Raw genomic sequence first — 19,286 nt, forward strand, 5'->3', positions numbered from 1 at the left:
GACCCAAAAAGTGAGTCAGTGGCTGTAGGGAAACGTAAAGCGTACTTCCTGTGAGTAAGTGACACTCGGGAGAAGAGGTATACGGTTACCCGAACCTAGTCAGAAGGAGGCGGGCTTAGCGGTTAGCAGCATGGTGTCATCACACGCAGCTGCTCTTATCCGGCCCCCACTATAACGTGATCTGGAAGCTCCGTCAGACGAGACCATGCATCATGAAAATAAAATGGAACCCCCCCCCCCCTGCATGCTTTGGAAAACAAACGAGTGCCGCTTTGCATCATTGATCACACCAGCGGGTTTCATTTTTCCTTCATGGAGTCACCTTGAGAGGAATGCGCTTGTCCTCCATCAGTCTGCAGCATGTCATTAACTGTCCGCCTGCAGTCATTTTCTTAGTGGTCTGCACAGGTGGAATGGGGGGTTAAAATACACAAATATTCAATATAAGTCATAGCAAAAAAAGAATTAAATAAATGTATATTTTTTTAAATTAGATCATGGTGGGTGCAGAATAATGTCAATTCACAGTATCACACAATTAAAGCATGTTTTCTATCAGCTGCTTCACACGAAGAACACTACAGTTGACGTCAACATTTTTTATAGTTAGCGTTAAAGCGGCTTCACTCGATTAAGCTGCTGTTGATTGTCGCGAAATGTCACCCCCATTGAAGAATTTGCATTCGAATTGAACGTTTTAACAGCTCGGCGTACGCGGGTCGATATCTCAAAGTCCACCGTTTGTCGTTTCAGCTGTGAAGATCAGCGCACGCGCACGAGGGAGGAAGGCGGCCTTTTCCTTTCAGCGATAAGGTAAGTTTTGCATATTAGCACGCGTCATGGTGTGCAATTAACAGCAAGTGAGGGCGAGGAAGCACATTTTAGATTCATTGAACTTTCAGAGGTAAAATTAGCTTTTTTTAAAAAGGCATTGTCAGAGGGTTGCCATAGTAACATAAAGCCAATTGATTCTTTCTCTTCTCCGCTGAAACTGTTTGAATCTTTTTGTTTTGTTTTTTTGCAAATAGTTTCTAAAGCCCATTATGACAGAATGAGTGTGATAAATAGACAAAACATAACGTTATCATGATGGAATGCTGATTTGAGATGGTAAACAAAATTATTCATTTTGTATTAAATTGGCTGAAAGTATTTTTCATCAACTATAATATGAAAGTAATTCCACTGTATTTTTGCACATATTTTTCCTATCTTTGGTGGCGGATTAAAATAGAAAATTAAAAATATATATTTTTTGTCATGTTAATGGCTCAACAAACATGCCATTTTTTGGTTTCAAGCTGTGAGGATTCCGCTCAAAATGTTGATATTTAACAGGCATTTTGGTTTGATATTCAATACAGTTGACAGCACTTTTGCCAAGTGGTTTGTGCGTCCGCCTCACAGTTCTGAAGTTCCGGCTTTGCATCTCATGCTCTGGCCCTCCTTTTGCGGAGATCGCTGTTCTATCAATATCGAAACGGCAACAAAATATAATACCTTGATACATCTCAATTCAGTTATCGTCTTGCATTGTGTTTATTATTTAGGTTTTTATTTGGGGTTAAATGATGGAAAAAAATGCCATCAGATTGATATGACGTATATTTGGGGGCTTGTCGGGAGATGTTTACTCTTTTTTTTTTTTTCTCCCCGTAAGTGCATACATCTTTTTGTATCCTCATAGTGTTTGTTGGTATAAATGTGATCAAATTATAAATATAAATAAATATCTGTACAGTCTTACATAAAGACTGGTTTCATACTGACTGACTAATTAGACTGTTGATTTTGTTTGTGATTGAGGGCATAGGTCGAGGGCATAGGTCCTGTTTGATTAAATCAGAGGATGATGTAGTCAAACACGACCATTTTAAGAGAAAACAATGGTAGTCAGATAGAGCATAGTTCATGTTTAGTGAAGATAATGGGCCGTGACAACGCAGGTATAAAAGAAAAGCTCTGAGAAGTAATATATGCCGCTGTTGTTGTTCTTTCTTGCATTAATATTAAATCATCTTTCAGTGTGTAAAGGTCTCCTCAACCATATAGAACTCATTTTCCCGCTAACATTAAGTCCGAAAATATTTGACTATCTTCATCTGCTTTCATAAGCTGACTCTGCAAGGTGCTTTTCACAGGCCAATTAAGCGGCGGCATCTGCTTCTAAACCGCAGATGGGGTTGGCGTTCCAGCGGCGCATCTCCGCTTTGCAACCTTCTTAATGAGCTGCCGTAAGACGCGTTTGTCCCCTGCCGGCTTCATAGCGTGGACACCCCTCGACAGATGTGAGCCTGAAACACTCGGGTGTAGTTAAATGTAGCATCCTTTTGATGTGACCTTCCATGTTGAAAATGCTGACGCTGGCCCCACCTCCCACTGGAGGGACATCCAAGGCAAATTAAAACAGGTCCTAGGTGTCTTAATAACAAGTTTGATTTGATCAAAATACCCTATGGATAAAAAATATATAGTACGGCCCATTTTTTTGTCTGCAGGGAGAAGGAAGTTGTGTGTACTGTGTTAATTGCATTAGCAATTATAAAGTTATGGTCGTTAGTAGTATTAGTATTAATCGCGATTCTCATTTAGCACGATTCAGAATCAATTTTAAATGTCACAAAATCGATTTTATTTAAATTATTTCATACTGTCTTGCCTCTGTCTGTGTGTGCCTTTATTTGGAGCGCTGTTCATGTTGTACCCGGTTTGGCCACTGAGGGGCAGTGTGGTTCCACGCGGTCTAATACACTGTTAAGTTGTAGCGACATTAGAGAGTAGAAGGAAAAAGTCACAATCAAGTTATTCCAATAAAAGTTGTTTTATTGCAGTGTTCTTATGAATGATAAAAGTGCCGCGAGTAGCGTGCTAATTAGCATTAGTGAGTCAGACTGGAGTAGATCATTATATCTATAGATTGAAGCAAAAATCATTGTCAATCAAATCATTTTGAATCATAAATCGTTCTTAATCGAACCCAAAAATCGGAATCAAATCGGGAGACATTCAAAGATTCCCACCCCTAGTTAATATAGTAGCAGAGTTTTTGTCCTTAAATCAAGCAACAATCCCTTGTGGAAGATCTGCCAGATCCTCACTGACAAGCCGATGCTGAAGCTGTAAAAGTCTCGCTCACTGGGAGCAATTACCAGTGCTGCAGGACACGGCGACGACGGATGAGTCGGCGGATCGGGTAACCGTCTGACTTTTGAGACTATCCTTAGATGTGACGCGACCGCACGAACATGACAGCGACTGGCAGACTCCCGTTTAGTGAATCACCTGCTCATCCGGGCACGGCAGACGTCTCGCGGATGACGAGCACGAGCATTGGCCTGCTTGGCAGCCTCGTCTGCTTACAAGGAAGCCTCTAAAATATCAAAAAAAAAGTCATCGTAGTTGACGTTGACGTCACGGATCCCAAAATGGGCGTTAGCGCAGCCATTTTGGCAGCATAGAAAACACGGCTGCCACTTTGAGAAAACGCTAAACGCCACACTTTAACAATGATTAACAGCTGTTGTGGACCAGCTGCCATAACGAGAAGAGGAAAAAAAGGATCGAGCGTGCTCCAGGCTACCAAATGAGGAACCAATGCGTAGCCATTGGAGCAATTTGTACATGGTGGTTGAATCAGCAGATGCTAACTGTTACCACACGCAAAATGTGGGGGAAATAATCTGTTTCGTTCATTGGTGCTTCTACTGTTTAATAGATATTACATAGTTGAATTTAATAACTGACCAACATCATAAAAGAGACTTTTTACGGTATAAATGACGGTGGCCGCGGCCGAATTAGCAGCTGCTAAGTTGCTAACGTACATAAATAACACAGCAAGATTTGAAACTGCTAACTTCGATGGCATTTTGACCACACACAAAGGGGAAACAAATCCAGATTGTACAAACGTTTAAAGCCTTTGTATGATCAGATTTGAAAGAACTCACCGGCGAGTTGGAAAAAAAAAAGCACTCCTGACATGTCATCGGTAATCCAACATGTCCACCTTGTGCATGTATATCATGTCCTTTTCATCAAAGTGGGTGTCAATGCTCTTGGGCGGAAACGCTAGTTTTTGTAGTCCATTTACGCTGCGCCGCTACTTTTCCTGCCGCAGGGAAGCGTGTTCAGAGAAATAGTCACGTGACATCCGGATCTCTATACATGTCAACTAAAGGTTTTGTTCTTCATTTTCACTTATTTTGGATAACAATGGACAGTTTGTATGTATTCTTCTGATTCTGTGTTTTCCAAGTGTGTCTGCTTTTTTGGACCTCATTTGACATATATTTTTCCACTTCAAATTGACTGTGGTTTCTTTGCACCTATAAAAATCATCATTCTGCATACTGTATATTCTTTCACTTCCCTGTGACCGTTTTCTGTAAACTGTCCACTTATTTAGACCACAAAAATGGTCAGTTAGCACCAATTCTGCCTCACTTTTTGGACCTCTAACATCAGCAGTCCGCGTTCATTCTTACACTTCACAATGAGTGAAGTTTTTTTTTTTTTTTTTGCAAACTTAACCATTGAGAAAAGCATTCATTGGGTTTTTACATATTGTTTCCAAACAACACCATTATCCTCACTGAAATAAACAATGTGATTGTGATGCATAGTTTTACAAATACATTTCAAAGAGCTCTCATTAAAGCATGCAGCAGCAAGTAAACAGATCAAGATAAATCTGCATCTGACAGACAGAAAGAATCATTGCTGGCCTTTAACTAAAGCCGACATTCCCCACAGAGACACAATGTCAGCTTTAATATAAGATGACAAATCTCTGAGCTTAAGTTTTTTTTTGTTTTTTGTTTTTGCGGGGTACATGGCATTTTTAAAAATCGATTTCTATTATAAGTTGTTTGCGTGACCTGAAAAGCTGATTTAGTCTTCCATGTCCTCTACTGGTAAAAACTTGACATCACGTTCCATTACGGTCTTCCTCCTTCTACTCTCTTTTTTTTTTTTACCATCCCATCTTGTAACTTTCCAAGACAACTGTTGATGTTATCTGTTGAAGCGTCATTTTCCATCGGGTGCTTTCGATTGTGAGCAAAGCCGATTATAGCAATTGTGTGACATTTCCCCAATGGTGATTTGTTTGTCGATCTACATATGCACGTTTGCGGGCCAATCCCTTAAGTCAACAAAGCAGCACAATTATTTGTTGGTTTTGTTACTCATTCCCGCGCTGACCTATATACAGTATGCGATGTGAGGATTCCCCATATGCACACCTATAAAACTAGTAGTAAAAGCCGGTTTACTTACTTAACCTACACTGACCTGAACAAATGTATGCACATTTGTGTCTCTTGTTTCCACTGTGGAGGGGACATGAAGGCTTATCTGCCCTTTATTTCTATCCTATTAGAAACATCTCATTTCAAATTTCCGTTTTATGTCTGCTAAATACAGAAATTGAGTTTATGTACAGATCCTGATGACTGAAGCCAGTTTTGTTGGTCTTAAGCTGAATTTCACATTATTTATGTCAATGGACAGACAAATATTTATTTATATTGTGTGTATGTGAATTGACTTATGGATCTTGACATCGGAATTTATGTGTGAATTCAAAAATATATTTTGACATTGCGTATGAATGGACGGAATTTTTCCTTTAGGTGCGGGTTGTGCTAAACAATTAATCGGGTTCGAATCAACATTGGAATGTAAGAATTTATTTTCACGTCACAAAAGCTGCCATTTGGGGGGGAAAAAAACAACTTTGCTTCATTTTGGTCAGTAGACTTTATAGGTACATTTTATTTATTTACATAATGTCTAAATAAGTTAAAAAATAAGTGCAGTCCACGTGTTACGTCCACGTCATATCATTTACTGAAAAGTTGAAGTGATAAAGCCACAGATTTGTTTGTACTATATGACTTACTGTATGTTTCCACAGTGTGTATGGAAATTTCCAGACAGATTTTGACGTGTACGTTTGTGTAAATGATTAGCTGTTTACATTATACATCTTACTTTGACTTCAAATTTGACCTGCTATTGACCAATGTGCCAAAAAAGATGAACTGCAGTTTCCATTTAAATCTCAAGCAGATTTCCTCTTGTGGTGTAGAGGCTTCACTGATTCGATTTCCTGCCGTTCCCAGTGAAATGATGAGGGGAAAAAAACAGTAGGGGACAAGTGGAGGGTGGTGAATGTTCAAGCTGTGTTAGTTTAGAGGGAGTGTTAAACAACTGTTTGCCTTCTGCATGAAAACCTCACACCATCACCTGCCTCACTCTTCCTCATTCATTCGTGTGCGCACAAAGGCAAAAAAAAAAAAACCCACCCTGGATCAAACCATTACGGACGAATATGTTCTCTCTGTCCTTTTTTTTTCTTTTCTGGAGAGCTCAGTATTGTTCATTCGGTAATTTTACCGATTTGACATGTCATCATCATTGCTCTCTCTTTTTAATTTTTTTTTAAATTTATTATTATTATTTTGTATGTGTATGTGTGTGCGTATTCATTAGTTCACCTAAAACCTATTAAAAAATCCCATACCGTTCACCTAAACCGAACACTTACAGCCAAAGTCGTGAGGCCGTCAGGAGACCCGAGGAAGGACCAAAGAAAAAAAAAACCCACCCTGGAACAAACCATTACGGACGAATATGTTCTCTCTGTCCTTTTTTTTTCTTTTCTGGAGAGCTCAGTATTGTTCATTCGGTAATTTTACCGATTTGACATGTCATCATCATTGCTCTCTCTTTTTTATTTTTTTGATTTATTATTATTATTTTGTATGTGTGTGCGTATTCATTAGTTCACCTAAAACCTATTAAAAAATCCCATACTGTTCACCTAAACCGAACACTTACAGCCAAAGTCGTGAGGCCGTCAGGAGACCCGAGGAAGGACCAAAGAAAAAAAAAACCCACCCTGGAACAAACCATTACGGACGAATATGTTCTCTCTGTCCTTTTTTCTTCTTCTTCTTTTTTCTTTTCTGGAGAGCTCAGTATTGTTCATTCGGTAATTTTACCGATTTGACATGTCATCATCGTTGCTCTCTCTTTTTAAATTTAATTTTTATTTTTATTTTGTATGTGCGTGCGTGTGAGTGTGTGCGTATTCATTAGTTCACCTAAAACCTATTAAAAAATCCCACACCGTTCACCTAAACCGAACACTTCCAGCCAGAGTCGTGAGGCCGTCAGGAGACCCGAGGAAGGACCAAAGAAAAGAAAACCACCATGGAACAAACCATTACGGATGAATATGTTCTCTGTCTTTAAAGACGTGTGCAGTGTTATAGCTCCATTTGCAGTCGAGATGAGATTGAAGTGTGAAGCGATGCTGTGAAGTGGAGTCTCGTCATACATACTGAACAGGAGCAGAATGTCATTGCTTGACTGTAGAAGGATAATAATAATACAAAAAAATTGAAAGAAGGCTCTTTAAAATCGCAGCCTACTCCAGACTCATGAACCTGAACTGAACTGTGTGTTTGTGGGATGAAGACTGTAGCCAAAGTGTCCTGTTTATGTGTTTGCACAAATACTGATACCAGAATACATCTGCTTCATTCTCATCAAGTCGTTTTGCACAGAAATGTGCTCAATGTGACGAATAACTTTCTGAGCTCATTCGACCCGAATACGAACGTATGAAGGGGCGTTATTTGTGTATGTAAACAGACAGATGGGGATATTATTTATATTGTGTTTATGTGACCGGACCAACAGATGTTTACACCATGTCTCTGTGTTGTGAACACACTTAACAGATGTGTAGAGGACAGGACAGACCTGTTTACACTCTTTGTACCACTGTTGTGGCAAACACTACAATGTACTCTTCAACTCACTTCAACATACTTTCTTGACACCAACATGGTGCCAGAGCAATATTTTTTATTGCTTTAGTTTGATCACAAAAAGGCGATGAGGTGAATTTTCCAAAGAACTGTAGATATGTTTTCCTGAAAAAATATACAGTACACAAAATTGTGAATTTTTAACAGCTAATATACACAAATGTACTGTATTACTCAAGCTTATCACCCAAAACCTACACTGAATCCATTTTTCTTTTACAGAAACGTGCTATTCGTGTCGTTTTCGGTTGTGGATACGGAGACCACACTAATCCAATATTCATTCAACTTAAAACTTTAATGAATTGATTGCGTTTACCCACCTTAAAATAATGTACAAAGCCCATCATGAAATCTTACCAATTAACACCCAAATCCAAAAAAAAAAAAAAAAATCGAAAGTGAGTACAAATTAAGAGGAACAGATATTTTTCCAAACTTAAATACAGAACAAAACAAAACGAACAATATATTTTAACGCAAGGTGTCAGTTTGTGGAACAATCTGGATTATAAAACTAAATCCTCTCAGTCCATTTGTATTTTTATGAAAAAGAAGAAAAGCACAATTACTGGAAAAATATATTCAGTACAAGGTCATTCTATTGAATTATTTTGTTTACAGTCATTTCTGGACTATAAGCCGCGCGAGCTCAATTTGGGGAATACTCAAGTTTGTTAAACATATAAGCCGCACCCGACTGTAAGCCTCAGGTGTTTTAATGTTCCCGCTACTTTCTTTTCCATAATGAGGGCGCAAATTGTCTCGCTCTCGTTTTCTCTCCTACTGTATTTGGGCTCACTTGCTTTGTTTTGCTCTGTCTGACGCTCTTGCGCTTCCTTTATAGTGCGCCCCCTTGTGATCTGATGGCTAAGCCGCACCTTTGTATTAGCCGCAGGCTCGAATGCAAGTGAAAAAAGTGGCGGCTCATAGTCCAGAAATTACTGTAATAGTTACTCTGAAAGTGTCTTGACTGTTTGCTGTCATTTATCTTGTGTTGCCTTTTTTTTTTTTTTTTTTCCTGTGTGTTGATTAGGGGCAGATATCAGTTTTTCTTCTTTCTGTCCCCTTTCATTTTTTTTCCCGCTAAAGAATAAAATATTTTTTTTGAATTAAAGTGAATTGAATTATATAGCATTGTGGTGTTCTGTTCAAAAGCAGTCACATTAATCACGATGGCTGTGAAGTGAATCATTTTCTCCTCACGTCGCTTTTGTTTATGGCACTTCAAACTAGTCACCCTGAAACCATTTGCTGTAATTTTCTTGTCTCCTTTAAAACTGTCATTGTGGTTACTCATCCTGATGAAAAGGTTTAAGCAGTAATTTCTTATCTCTCTCTCCTGGCCAAGTGGGCGTTACCCGAGGCCAGCGACAAATATGCTGCACATCTGCTCTCTGGAAACACGCAGTTGTTACACGGAAACAAACTTATTAGCCAACCAGAGTAGGCAGATGGACTAATTATGTCGGCGCTCCAGCCCGGTTCATTATCACAAACTAGGTTAGCGACATGCCCATCGCCGAATATTAAGTTGATGCTTTCTGGCCTGCGACTGGTGTAGAATGGCCTGCTGACTTGTGGGCTGTGCTATTATTGGATTAGAGGCCATGTTACAGTAATAAGGTCTGGATGTGCTCTGCATCATTGATCTTCTGAACAATGGCTGCATGCTCCTGCTTTCTGTCTCCGTTTACATGTCAGGGCTCATGTCGGCATGTTTTTGTAACTGTACTATACGTATTACTATGATAATAACATTTGGCGACTTAGCTTATGTGTAATATTTATTTATGTCTGTATAGTCTTGGCTCAGGTTGCTTGGTTGGCATGGAGCTCTTCCCCTTTTTTTTTTACAGGACTCCATCCACTATGACTTAAAAAAGTCAAGCACATTTTATTTTAAACCGTAAATATATCATGCTATGGCCCCCAAAACACATAAAACTTATCTTCCAACATTAATCTTAAAATAAATTGCTTCCAGGTGCTTGAGATTTTTCAAAGGTGCTCTGCAGAGCAAAACAAACAGATTCGGCTAAGCGTCTGCGTAAATTCCACCAACAACCCTGGCTAGGATTAGCGGAAGCTAATGTACAAAGATCTCAGAACAGTTGAGATATCATGGCTTGAGCACAAAAATACGCCAAAAGTTTTTTGCACAGAAAAATATGCAAATAAGTGAATTTGTGAACAGCAAACTTCACTTTTTTATTTATTTATTTTTAATTATAATTATATTTTCAAATTTCCTGTTGTAATCCATTTATGAGCCCTGAAGCCCTTTTCACACTGCATTTAGTGGGGCGTGGTGCGCCGTTCGTCAAACCCATTCATTGTGTATGTATGCGATGAGGGGCGGGGCCAACGCAATGTAGCGGAGGATTTAAATCTCGGAATGGAAAATGTTCTATTCGAGAGTGACGGCGCCGTGAGATCAGACAAGCCCCTTCAATTGGAGAGGAGTCGGCAGAGTGATTTCTTTAAAAAAAAATATATATATATATATATATATATATATTACAGACGCTCCCCACCTTACGAACTAGTTACGTTCCGGACGATCGTTCGTAAGGTGAATTTGTTCGTAAGTTGCTTCAGTGCTATATTTTGTATTATAATTTATGTTTAAAGCCTATATAAGTATATTGAAGGTTTATATAAGTATGTTTAAGGCTTGTACAAGTAACCTGCATTGGTTTGTACTGAAAAAAACTTTTAATAAAATGGAGAGAATACGTACAGTACTGTACTGTACTACGTATGTTAGAGAGAGAGAGAGAGCGAGAGACACACACAGTATGTACATGTACGTAATAAGATAAATAAAATGAAGTTTAACTTACTTTTGGAAGATGTACTCGATGCTTAAGGAGATGATGGAGGAGGAGGAAGAGGAGGATTTTATATCATGAAGGATTCTTCGTCGTCGCTGGAATCGGCTTCAAAAGTTATTTCCTGCTTCATGGGGACCGGCGTTTCTTCCTCCTCCTCCTCGCCACGTTGCTCAGCCTCCAATGAGCTCTCACAGTGCCAAGCGTTGGTATTAGCGGCGGAAAGAAGCACTACGCGCAATACAAAATCTAACTTACAGCATCTCTTTCCGAACATTTTTCGACATACTGTACGCGCAGAAATGTTCGTATGTACCGTTGTTCGTAACTCGAATATTCGTAAGTAGGGGAGCGTCTGTATATAGATTTTTTTTTTTTGTGGACTTATTTGCAAGTAACTGCATGATTAAGCTATCGAAGTTGCCGCCAAGCAATTCGTTTTTTTTGTTTTCATTCCTGGAAGGCTTATTTCGCGTTGCTGCGTGACTCTTTTCACACTGAGCAGTGTAAAAAGGGCTTCTCTCTCTACTTGTGTTATACAGTATAGCGATGCATAATTTTACATACAATAGCATGCACCGCTGTAGCATACAATAAGTTAACCCTGCTGCAATAACTAATAAAACAATTTCCTTTTATCTCCCATGGCTCTGTAATTGCCTCAAAATGCAAACAGCAGAATGAGGAAAAAAAAAGAAGCAACAATGTGCTTTGTGATGTGAGGTTGCAGCAGATAAAACAGTGTAGGTGTCACTGGGGCTTTTGGGAGACGGGCGAGGCTTTGTGTTGGTGGATGATCGTGTGGGAAGACACTGTTTGTTATTAATCATCACAGAGTTATTAATTGTCCTGTCTTGGCATGTGAGCTTTAAAAGGGTCTACAGCACGAGAGCTGGATTGCGGCCTTTTGCTGTGCAATTATCGCATAGCATAAAAATAACCCTTTTATTTAAAAGCTTCACATACAGCGTTACTCCATTCACACAAAGAATATAATCATTTGGGTGTGGGTTTTTTTCAATTCAAATACAGTGCATTGAAAAAGTCTAGAGTGTTTTGTCAAGATTAGACGGCAGAGCGACACCTTCTCCCGCGGGTGCGAACACATATCACATAGGAAGCAGATTCTCCACATGTGAGTCAGGGTCAGGAGCCAGACGGGGTTAGAAGAGAGGCCTGCCTGTGTCTTTTCCTCTGCGGCTCATCCAGACTGACCTTTTACCTCTAACCTCAGACACAGAGGAGTCCTGTGCCTCCTCAATGACGACCAGACAGGAGATCCTCTGTTAGAATGCACCAAAATGTTTTCTATTATATGGAAAGAGATGCTTTTTTGCTCATGTACAGTATGTGTTCACGTCAGATTGGAAATATATCGCTGCCACACACTATTATGAAATGTAACAATGGCCTCACACTGCACCAATTAACACTGATCTCATTCACACCCGTGGTGTCGTATTCGAAATTCCGCGGGGAAAAGAAATATCATCAGCTTTGATCTCCCGTTCTTGGATGCAGGTGTAGCTGCAGCCCCGCCGGCCGAGATGGTGGTGTTGTCGCTGAAAATCTGCGTGCGCCACTGCAACGTGGTGAAGACCATGCAGTTCGAGCCGTCCACGGCAGTCTACGACGCCTGCCGGATCATACGCGAGAGAGTTCCCGAGGCGCAAACCGGACAGGGTGAGTGAGAATGGTGGAAATGTGTTGTAATTTGACAAAAGTATTGGGACACCGCGCTATTTGAAAGAGTGAAAATTGAGATGGTTATTTATTTGTCCATTCATTATGAACATTTTGTAACAATCCACAGTATGACACCGCGCCACAAGGTGGCGCCTCCTTGTTTTTGTTATGCCTATGCAGCACTTTTTCGTTTGGCCATCAGTGTATTTGATGCCGTGGACTTGTATGCGTAATCGCCTACTTTTTCCTATTAATAAAGTAAACCTGTGGACTTCCAGTCCCTTTGCTTGCTCTCCATTTTTTTTTTTTTTTTGCTATCCAGTACTGTACTGTGAACAGAAAATGACCTTTCAGAAACTTATACTGCAGAGTTGGAAGGATGTCTTGATAAGATGAAGAATTAAGATTCTGGCAGAACTCAGAGGCTTTGATAACCCTATATTGATTGATTGATGGTGTGTCTCATTAACTCATTCACTGCCATTGACGGCTATAAACGTCAAAAAATCATTTGAACAATTTTTTTTTGCTCCTGGAGAGCTCAGTATTGTTCATTCGGTAATTTTATTGCTCTCCTTTTTTTTTTTTTTTTTATTATTATTATTTTTTTGTATGTGTGTGTGTGTGTATTCATTAGTTCACCTAAAACCTATTAAAAAATCCCATACCGTTCAGCATTTGAACAATTTCTATTAGTTTAACATTTAACAAGAGTTTGAAAACCTAGAGATTTTTTTTTTTATTGTACATTTAGAACAGATATAAAATTTGTGATTAATCGTGAGTTAACTAGTGAAGTCATGCGATTAATTAAAATTTATATTTTTAATTGCTTGCAAATAAGGGGCGTCAGGCGATTAAAATGTTCAATCGCATGACTTCAAAAGTCTCACGATTAATCACAAATTTTATATCTGTTCTAAATGTACAAAAAAATCTAGGTTTTTATACTCTTGTTAACAAAAGTAGAAAAATAGTAAACTAATAGAAATAGTTAAAATGATTTTTTGACAATTATAACCGTCAATGGCAGTGAACGAGTTAATCTTATCCACGTGGTTTCCTCACATTGTTTGATGACAGCATTAAAAACGTCATGTTTGTGCTCTAGCTTCGGATTATGGTCTGTTCCTGTCTGACGAAGACCCAAGGAAAGGCATCTGGCTGGAGTCGGGCAGGACACTGGACTACTATATGCTCCGCAATGGGGTAAATACTGCTGTTTGGATATCTTAGCCTTTCGAATTATTATTATTATTATTATTATTATTTGAGTTTAGGAGGGTTAGTTTAAAAATATATTCTGGTAAAGTTACTGGTTACCTGTTAAAAATTATGAAGTCCAAGTACCATAATATTAATGTAATGTATGGTTACTTTAAATACCGTAATACAACTGTGGATGATTTGTGACGTGAAGTAGTCGAAATATTTTCTTAAAAGTTGCAGCCTGGGCTTAAGCCTGCTAGCTCCACAATACCAAGCAGTCCGTATGATTTTTACAGCGCGTGCATTTCTTTGTAAATGTTATTAAAAATGAAATTTTCCAGGAAATATGATCTAAAACAGTTGCCATCCATTCTCTTGGTCACTTTTGAAACTGACCACGCTAAGACTAACACACATCCAATGACCTGTCTGCAAATAGTTCCTTCAAAATAATCCACATTTTTAATAAATATGCCTATAATGTGTCTATATATAGCTGGTATAACTTACTTTGAGTTGTGGTCTGATGCAATTTGACTTATTATATATTATATTGTTCCCTATTAAGTGACATTCTACTTAGAAGTGCATGTGAATAAGTTAGAATATTGAGGAAAGCGTAAAATATTTCAGTAATATAATTAAAAAAGTTAAACTCATGGATTCACTGTACTCAAAGTGAAATATTTCATGATTATATCTTTTAATTATTTTAATTATAGCTTGCAGCTATCAAAAAGCCTCAAATTAAATTTTATCAATCAAATTCAATGTCTTATTCTCTTATTTTTGAAAGGTTTTTTTTATGCTTGCCATCTTCTGTGCTCCAAATGCTTTCTCCTCTTCAAGTGCACCAAAGGTAGAATGCATGACTGTGACCAATTCTTCTGCACCGAATCTCCCCTCATTGTAATTGAACCGAAAGGAAGTGGCAAACTGTGATAGGCAGCCGCTAAATTCGCTTTTTGTGCTTCCTATTTGCTCGTCCCAGCCCTGCTAAAACCCGAACCCATTTGATCATTTTCCTTTGCGGGTACGTTCGGTCTTGCTTTTGTGCTTCATCGCTCATTCATTTCACTCCCCTCTCTCTCTCTCTCTCTCTCTCTCTCTCTCTCGCTCTCTCCTATCTTTGTGTTCGCTCTTCTTTAACATTGCAGGACATTCTTGAATACAAGAAGAAGCAGAGGCCCCAGAAAATTAAAATGTTGGACGGGGCGGTGAAAACCATCATGGTGGATGACTCCAAAACAGTCGGGGAGCTTCTTGTGACCATATGCAGTAGAATAGGTACGACTAAGGCCGTCGCCTCAACACAAACCTCAAATTGGAAACGCTGTGAAGCACAAGCGCTAACCATATCTCTCCCATGCTGCCTGGGGATACAAATCTTAAATGTAATTTTTTTTCTAGACTGTCCGCAAAGGGTGTTTGCCCGACTACCCAAAAGCAATAAAAACATTGAGAAGCTCATATAATATTAAGAGAATAATAAACCGCAGTCCACATCTAAGACATAGCAATCACTGTACCCCATTTGTTCATCTGCAGGCATCACCAACTATGAGGAGTACTCTCTGATTCAGGAGACGGCGGAGGAGAAAAAAGAGGATGGCATGGGAACACTGAAGAAGGATAGAACGCTGCTGCGGGACGAGAGGAAGATGGAGAAGCTCAAAGCTAAACTTCACACTGATGACGACTGTGAGTTCCTCATGAATTGTTGTTTCCGGTGGTTTTGTTAATCCTCATTTCAAAAGCTAGCATAGCATTTAGTGAAGATGATACAGATGATACAAAATCTGAGTATTTACAGTACAGGCCAAAAGTTTGGACATACCTTCTCATGCGATGCATTTTTTTTTATTTTCATGACTATTTTTGTAGATTCTCACTAAATGCATCAAAACTATGAATGAACACATGTGGAATTATGTACTTTAACTCTTTGACTGCCAAAAACGTTAAATAACGTTTAGTAAAATCCTATGGAGGAGTGCCAAATACGTTAAAAGACGTTTTTTTTCCAAAACAGGTGAAACTAACCATTTTCTATTGTTGATTACTGAAAAACGGAATAAGGTAGAAACAAACTATTTTTTCTGATGAAAGATGAGAGTCCAATATTTCATTTGGTAGTATGTGTGTTTCCATAGTTCAAACACAACATTTTCTGTGGACCTTGAAAGATCAGTCAAAAATGCTTAAATCGGCTGGCACCCACGGCATCCCTTTTCTGAAAACGTCTGGCAGTCAAAGATTAAAAAAAAGGTGAAATAATTGAAAACATGTTTTATATTGTAGTTTCTTCAAAATAGTCACTCTTTGCTCTGATGGGTTTTTTTTTTTTTTGCACACTCTTTGCATTCCCTCGATGAGCTTCAAGAGTAGTAACCTGAAATGGTTTTTGTATTTAACAGTATTGAAGACCGTGCAAAGCAGTAATCGGAGAAAAGGGTGGCTATTTTGAAGAAACTGGAATCTAAAACATGTTTTCAGTTATTTCTCATAGTACATAACTCCACATGTGTTCATTCTTAGATTTGATGCCTTCAGTGAGAATCCAAAATTTAAATAAATAAATAAATGAGAATAAAGAAAACACATTGAATGAGATGTGTGTGTGTCCAAACTTTTGGCCCGTACTGTTTGTCTTTTTGCAGTTACTTAAAATATAGAAATGTTCGATACCACTTTTTTTCAGACCGATACCAGTATGAGTAATCACCGATACCAAATACCAATAGAAGTGCATAAAATTCCCCAAATTCATTGACGGATCATTTTACAGAAATATTGCATTTTTCCCATTGAATGATATTAATTGTCATTTTTTTAATTGAGAGTACCCAAAAGCTTGAAATAAGGCCGATACCGGGCCTTATTGCTACTTGCCCATCCCTACCATCCCTAGTATATAAAGACCTCCTAAAAAAGTATGCATTGTCTTGCTTCATGTTTATGCAAAAGCAGCTTTAAATTAACACCAAAATGTATTGGGTTTGCATGTATATGAAAAAGCTATTTAGGTGCATACATATGAGTGTTATACAAAATGTCAAATTTGTTTTGCCAGTGAACTGGTTGGACCACAGCAGGACGTTCAGGGAGCAAGGCGTGGAGGAGAGCGAGACGCTCCTGCTGCGTCGCAAGTTCTTCTACTCGGACCAAAATGTCGACTCCAGAGATCCGGTCCAGCTCAATCTTCTTTACGTGCAGGTTGGACCGCCATTCAGCCACATTTATATATACACAGTACCGTATACAGTGTCTTGTTCAAGTGCCGACAAAGACAAGATCTGTTTGTCTGTTCGATTTGTTACTCACTGTAACCTTTTTTAGTCGAACATCCCACTAAGTGTTCCTATTTTTTTCTCGTGAGACTTCAGCAACTTATTTAAAGCATTAATTCAACAAGTGCAATCATAGAATTTTACTAATGATGACACACACAAAAAAGCAACAGAACAGGATTTCCACTTTGGAGGTTGTGTCTTAGCTCCCGTTTTTTCTCAGAAGTCATCTGATGGCCACAAGCAGTGAACTAAATTGAACAGGGGGGAAAAAGTACAGCACAATTTTGAGCAGTAAATAAACAGAATTGTACAAATAGTTTTTGATTGAATAATTTTTACAAAATGAATATTTCCGCCCGGGAACACTGCAGTGAACATGACTATCATACTGTATAAAAGTTTTGTGAAAAATGTATATAGTACAATAATAGTGCATTTAAATACTGCATGCCAGTTACACATTAAAATCCGATAATGAACCAACTGGAAGATGATTCTGGATATTGTCTCTTCCCTTCCGTGGGAAAGATGGCAGGCTGATATTAGGATAGTAGCAGTGGGTCTTAAAGTGGAATGTGGAACAAGGAGGCCTGAAGTGTAGCCAGGGGGCGAGGTCATGGAGTACCTCGCACTTTGTCAGCTGGATCTTGTAAGAAGCCGAGAACAGCTAGTAATGTGGGGCCCGGGTCTGGTTCTGCTTAGAAGACTCTGCAGAATCACTGTAAGCGATTACATGCGGCTTGACTCACTTTAAAGAAAGTGGGTGAGGTCATCTGTAGGAAATCCAGTGAAGTTTTTGAAACTCTTTTCTTGCGGCCATTAATCATGAAGTGGGGTGATAGTTTGGATGATTAAAAATCATCGGCATAACGTCAGATCAGAAAAAACATCTCCGGTTCAAAAGAGAGTTCTGATCTGAGCCTAACTTGCCTACATAAAATCAGCAAATTGCAACCTTATCTGATGGGATTTGATATACAGTATAACATATAAGTGTCTGAACATGTTCAATATAATTTTTCATGTGACATTTAAACTGTAGCCAAATTTTCTATCTGGATAAAATGCACTTCGACATAACCATAACATTCTTCAAAAATTTGAGCTATTGTGACTCTGCAAATTCTTCCCTGTTGTAAACTATGCGTCTGTCTGGTGATTTTTAAAATATTTTTTTATATATTTTTTCATTGTAAATATATATTTTTTAAATATTGTATTTTTTACATTTTTATTTGATTTATTTAAAAAAAAATTAAATATCAAGATTTTTTTTTTTTTTTTTTTCAGGCACATATGCATCTTATCTGGGATATTCCAAGATACTGTAAAATCAAATTGCAGCCAATTGACTCTGCAAATTCCTCCCTGTTGTAAACTATGCGTCTGTCTGCTGATTTAAAAAAAAAAAAAATTCATTGTAAATATTTTTTGGTAAATATTGTATTTTTTACATTTTTATTTGATTTATTTAAAAAAATATATATCAAGATTTTTTTATTTTTATTTTTATTTTTTTCAGGCACATAAGCATCTTATCTGGGATATTCCAAGATACTGTAAAATCAAATTGCAGACAATTGACTCTGCAAATTCCTCCCTGTTGTAAACTATGCGTCTGTCTGCTGATTTTTAAAATATTTTTTATATTTTTTTCATTGTAAATATTTTTTTTGTAAATATTGTATTTTTTACATTTTTATTTGATTTATTTAAAAAATATATATATCAAGATTTTTTATTTTTTTTTTTCAGGCACATAAGCATCTTATCTGGGATATTCCAAGATACTGTAAAATCAAATTGCAGCCAATTGTAAAACCTGTGTCACATCTGGATAAAACTTTCTTTGAGGTTAGCAGATGATTGACGGCCAGTTAATAGTATGCCTGACGGATAAAGAGATAGCTACGGGATGGAGAGAGAAACAAATAAGACTGCTAGATGGTCAGATAGATAGAAAGAAAATGTTAATTACCAGAAATGGGCTCGGAACAGAACCTAGAGGGACTCCCAACTAGAGGAAAGAAACAAGTCTATTTGAATGCAAGGTGTAAAACCAAATGAATCATTGATCAGTAGCTTGTTTGCCTGCAGGCAAGCAGTTTGGGATTAGAATATCAACTATCAGATGTTCTCCTCCTTCTGTGTTTTCTCGATGTACTCCTGCTTCCTCCCATATTCAACATGCCTGTTGCGTCAATAGAAGATTCAAAATTGCTATTAGGTATAATTGTGTGAATTGTTGTTTCCTATCTGTTGCCTATGATTGACTGGCAACCAGTCCATCATCCCCAAAGTTAGCTTGGCTGGTTCCGAGTAGACAGCGACGTTGACATTTTATCACCCTTGTTCTACTTTTAATATTAATCCTCCATTAATGCATGTCGGTTTCGCGTTACATGTACGGATTAACATTA

General features: G+C 38.2%; 1 protein-coding gene across 2 annotated transcripts in view; it reads left to right on the plus strand.

Annotated features, from left to right (window-relative positions):
- The window catches only part of LOC144050414 (talin-2), a 78,207-nt gene that overhangs the window by 17,962 nt on the left and 40,959 nt on the right, over window positions 1–19,286 (plus strand). Inside the window, exons 2-7 of one of the 2 annotated variants that reach the window (XM_077563618.1) lie at window positions 754–813; window positions 12,200–12,361; window positions 13,476–13,573; window positions 14,731–14,860; window positions 15,122–15,274; window positions 16,647–16,789. In XM_077563618.1, the coding sequence (XP_077419744.1) occupies window positions 12,226–12,361; window positions 13,476–13,573; window positions 14,731–14,860; window positions 15,122–15,274; window positions 16,647–16,789 (660 nt within the window). In that variant the 5' untranslated portion in view covers window positions 754–813; window positions 12,200–12,225. The remainder of the gene's footprint in view (window positions 1–753; window positions 814–12,199; window positions 12,362–13,475; window positions 13,574–14,730; window positions 14,861–15,121; window positions 15,275–16,646; window positions 16,790–19,286) is intronic. The other variant, XM_077563620.1, reaches the window with a different exon arrangement.

Source organism: Vanacampus margaritifer, chromosome 4 (assembly GCF_051991255.1).
Source record: "Vanacampus margaritifer isolate UIUO_Vmar chromosome 4, RoL_Vmar_1.0, whole genome shotgun sequence".
NCBI lineage: Eukaryota > Metazoa > Chordata > Actinopteri > Syngnathiformes > Syngnathidae > Vanacampus > Vanacampus margaritifer.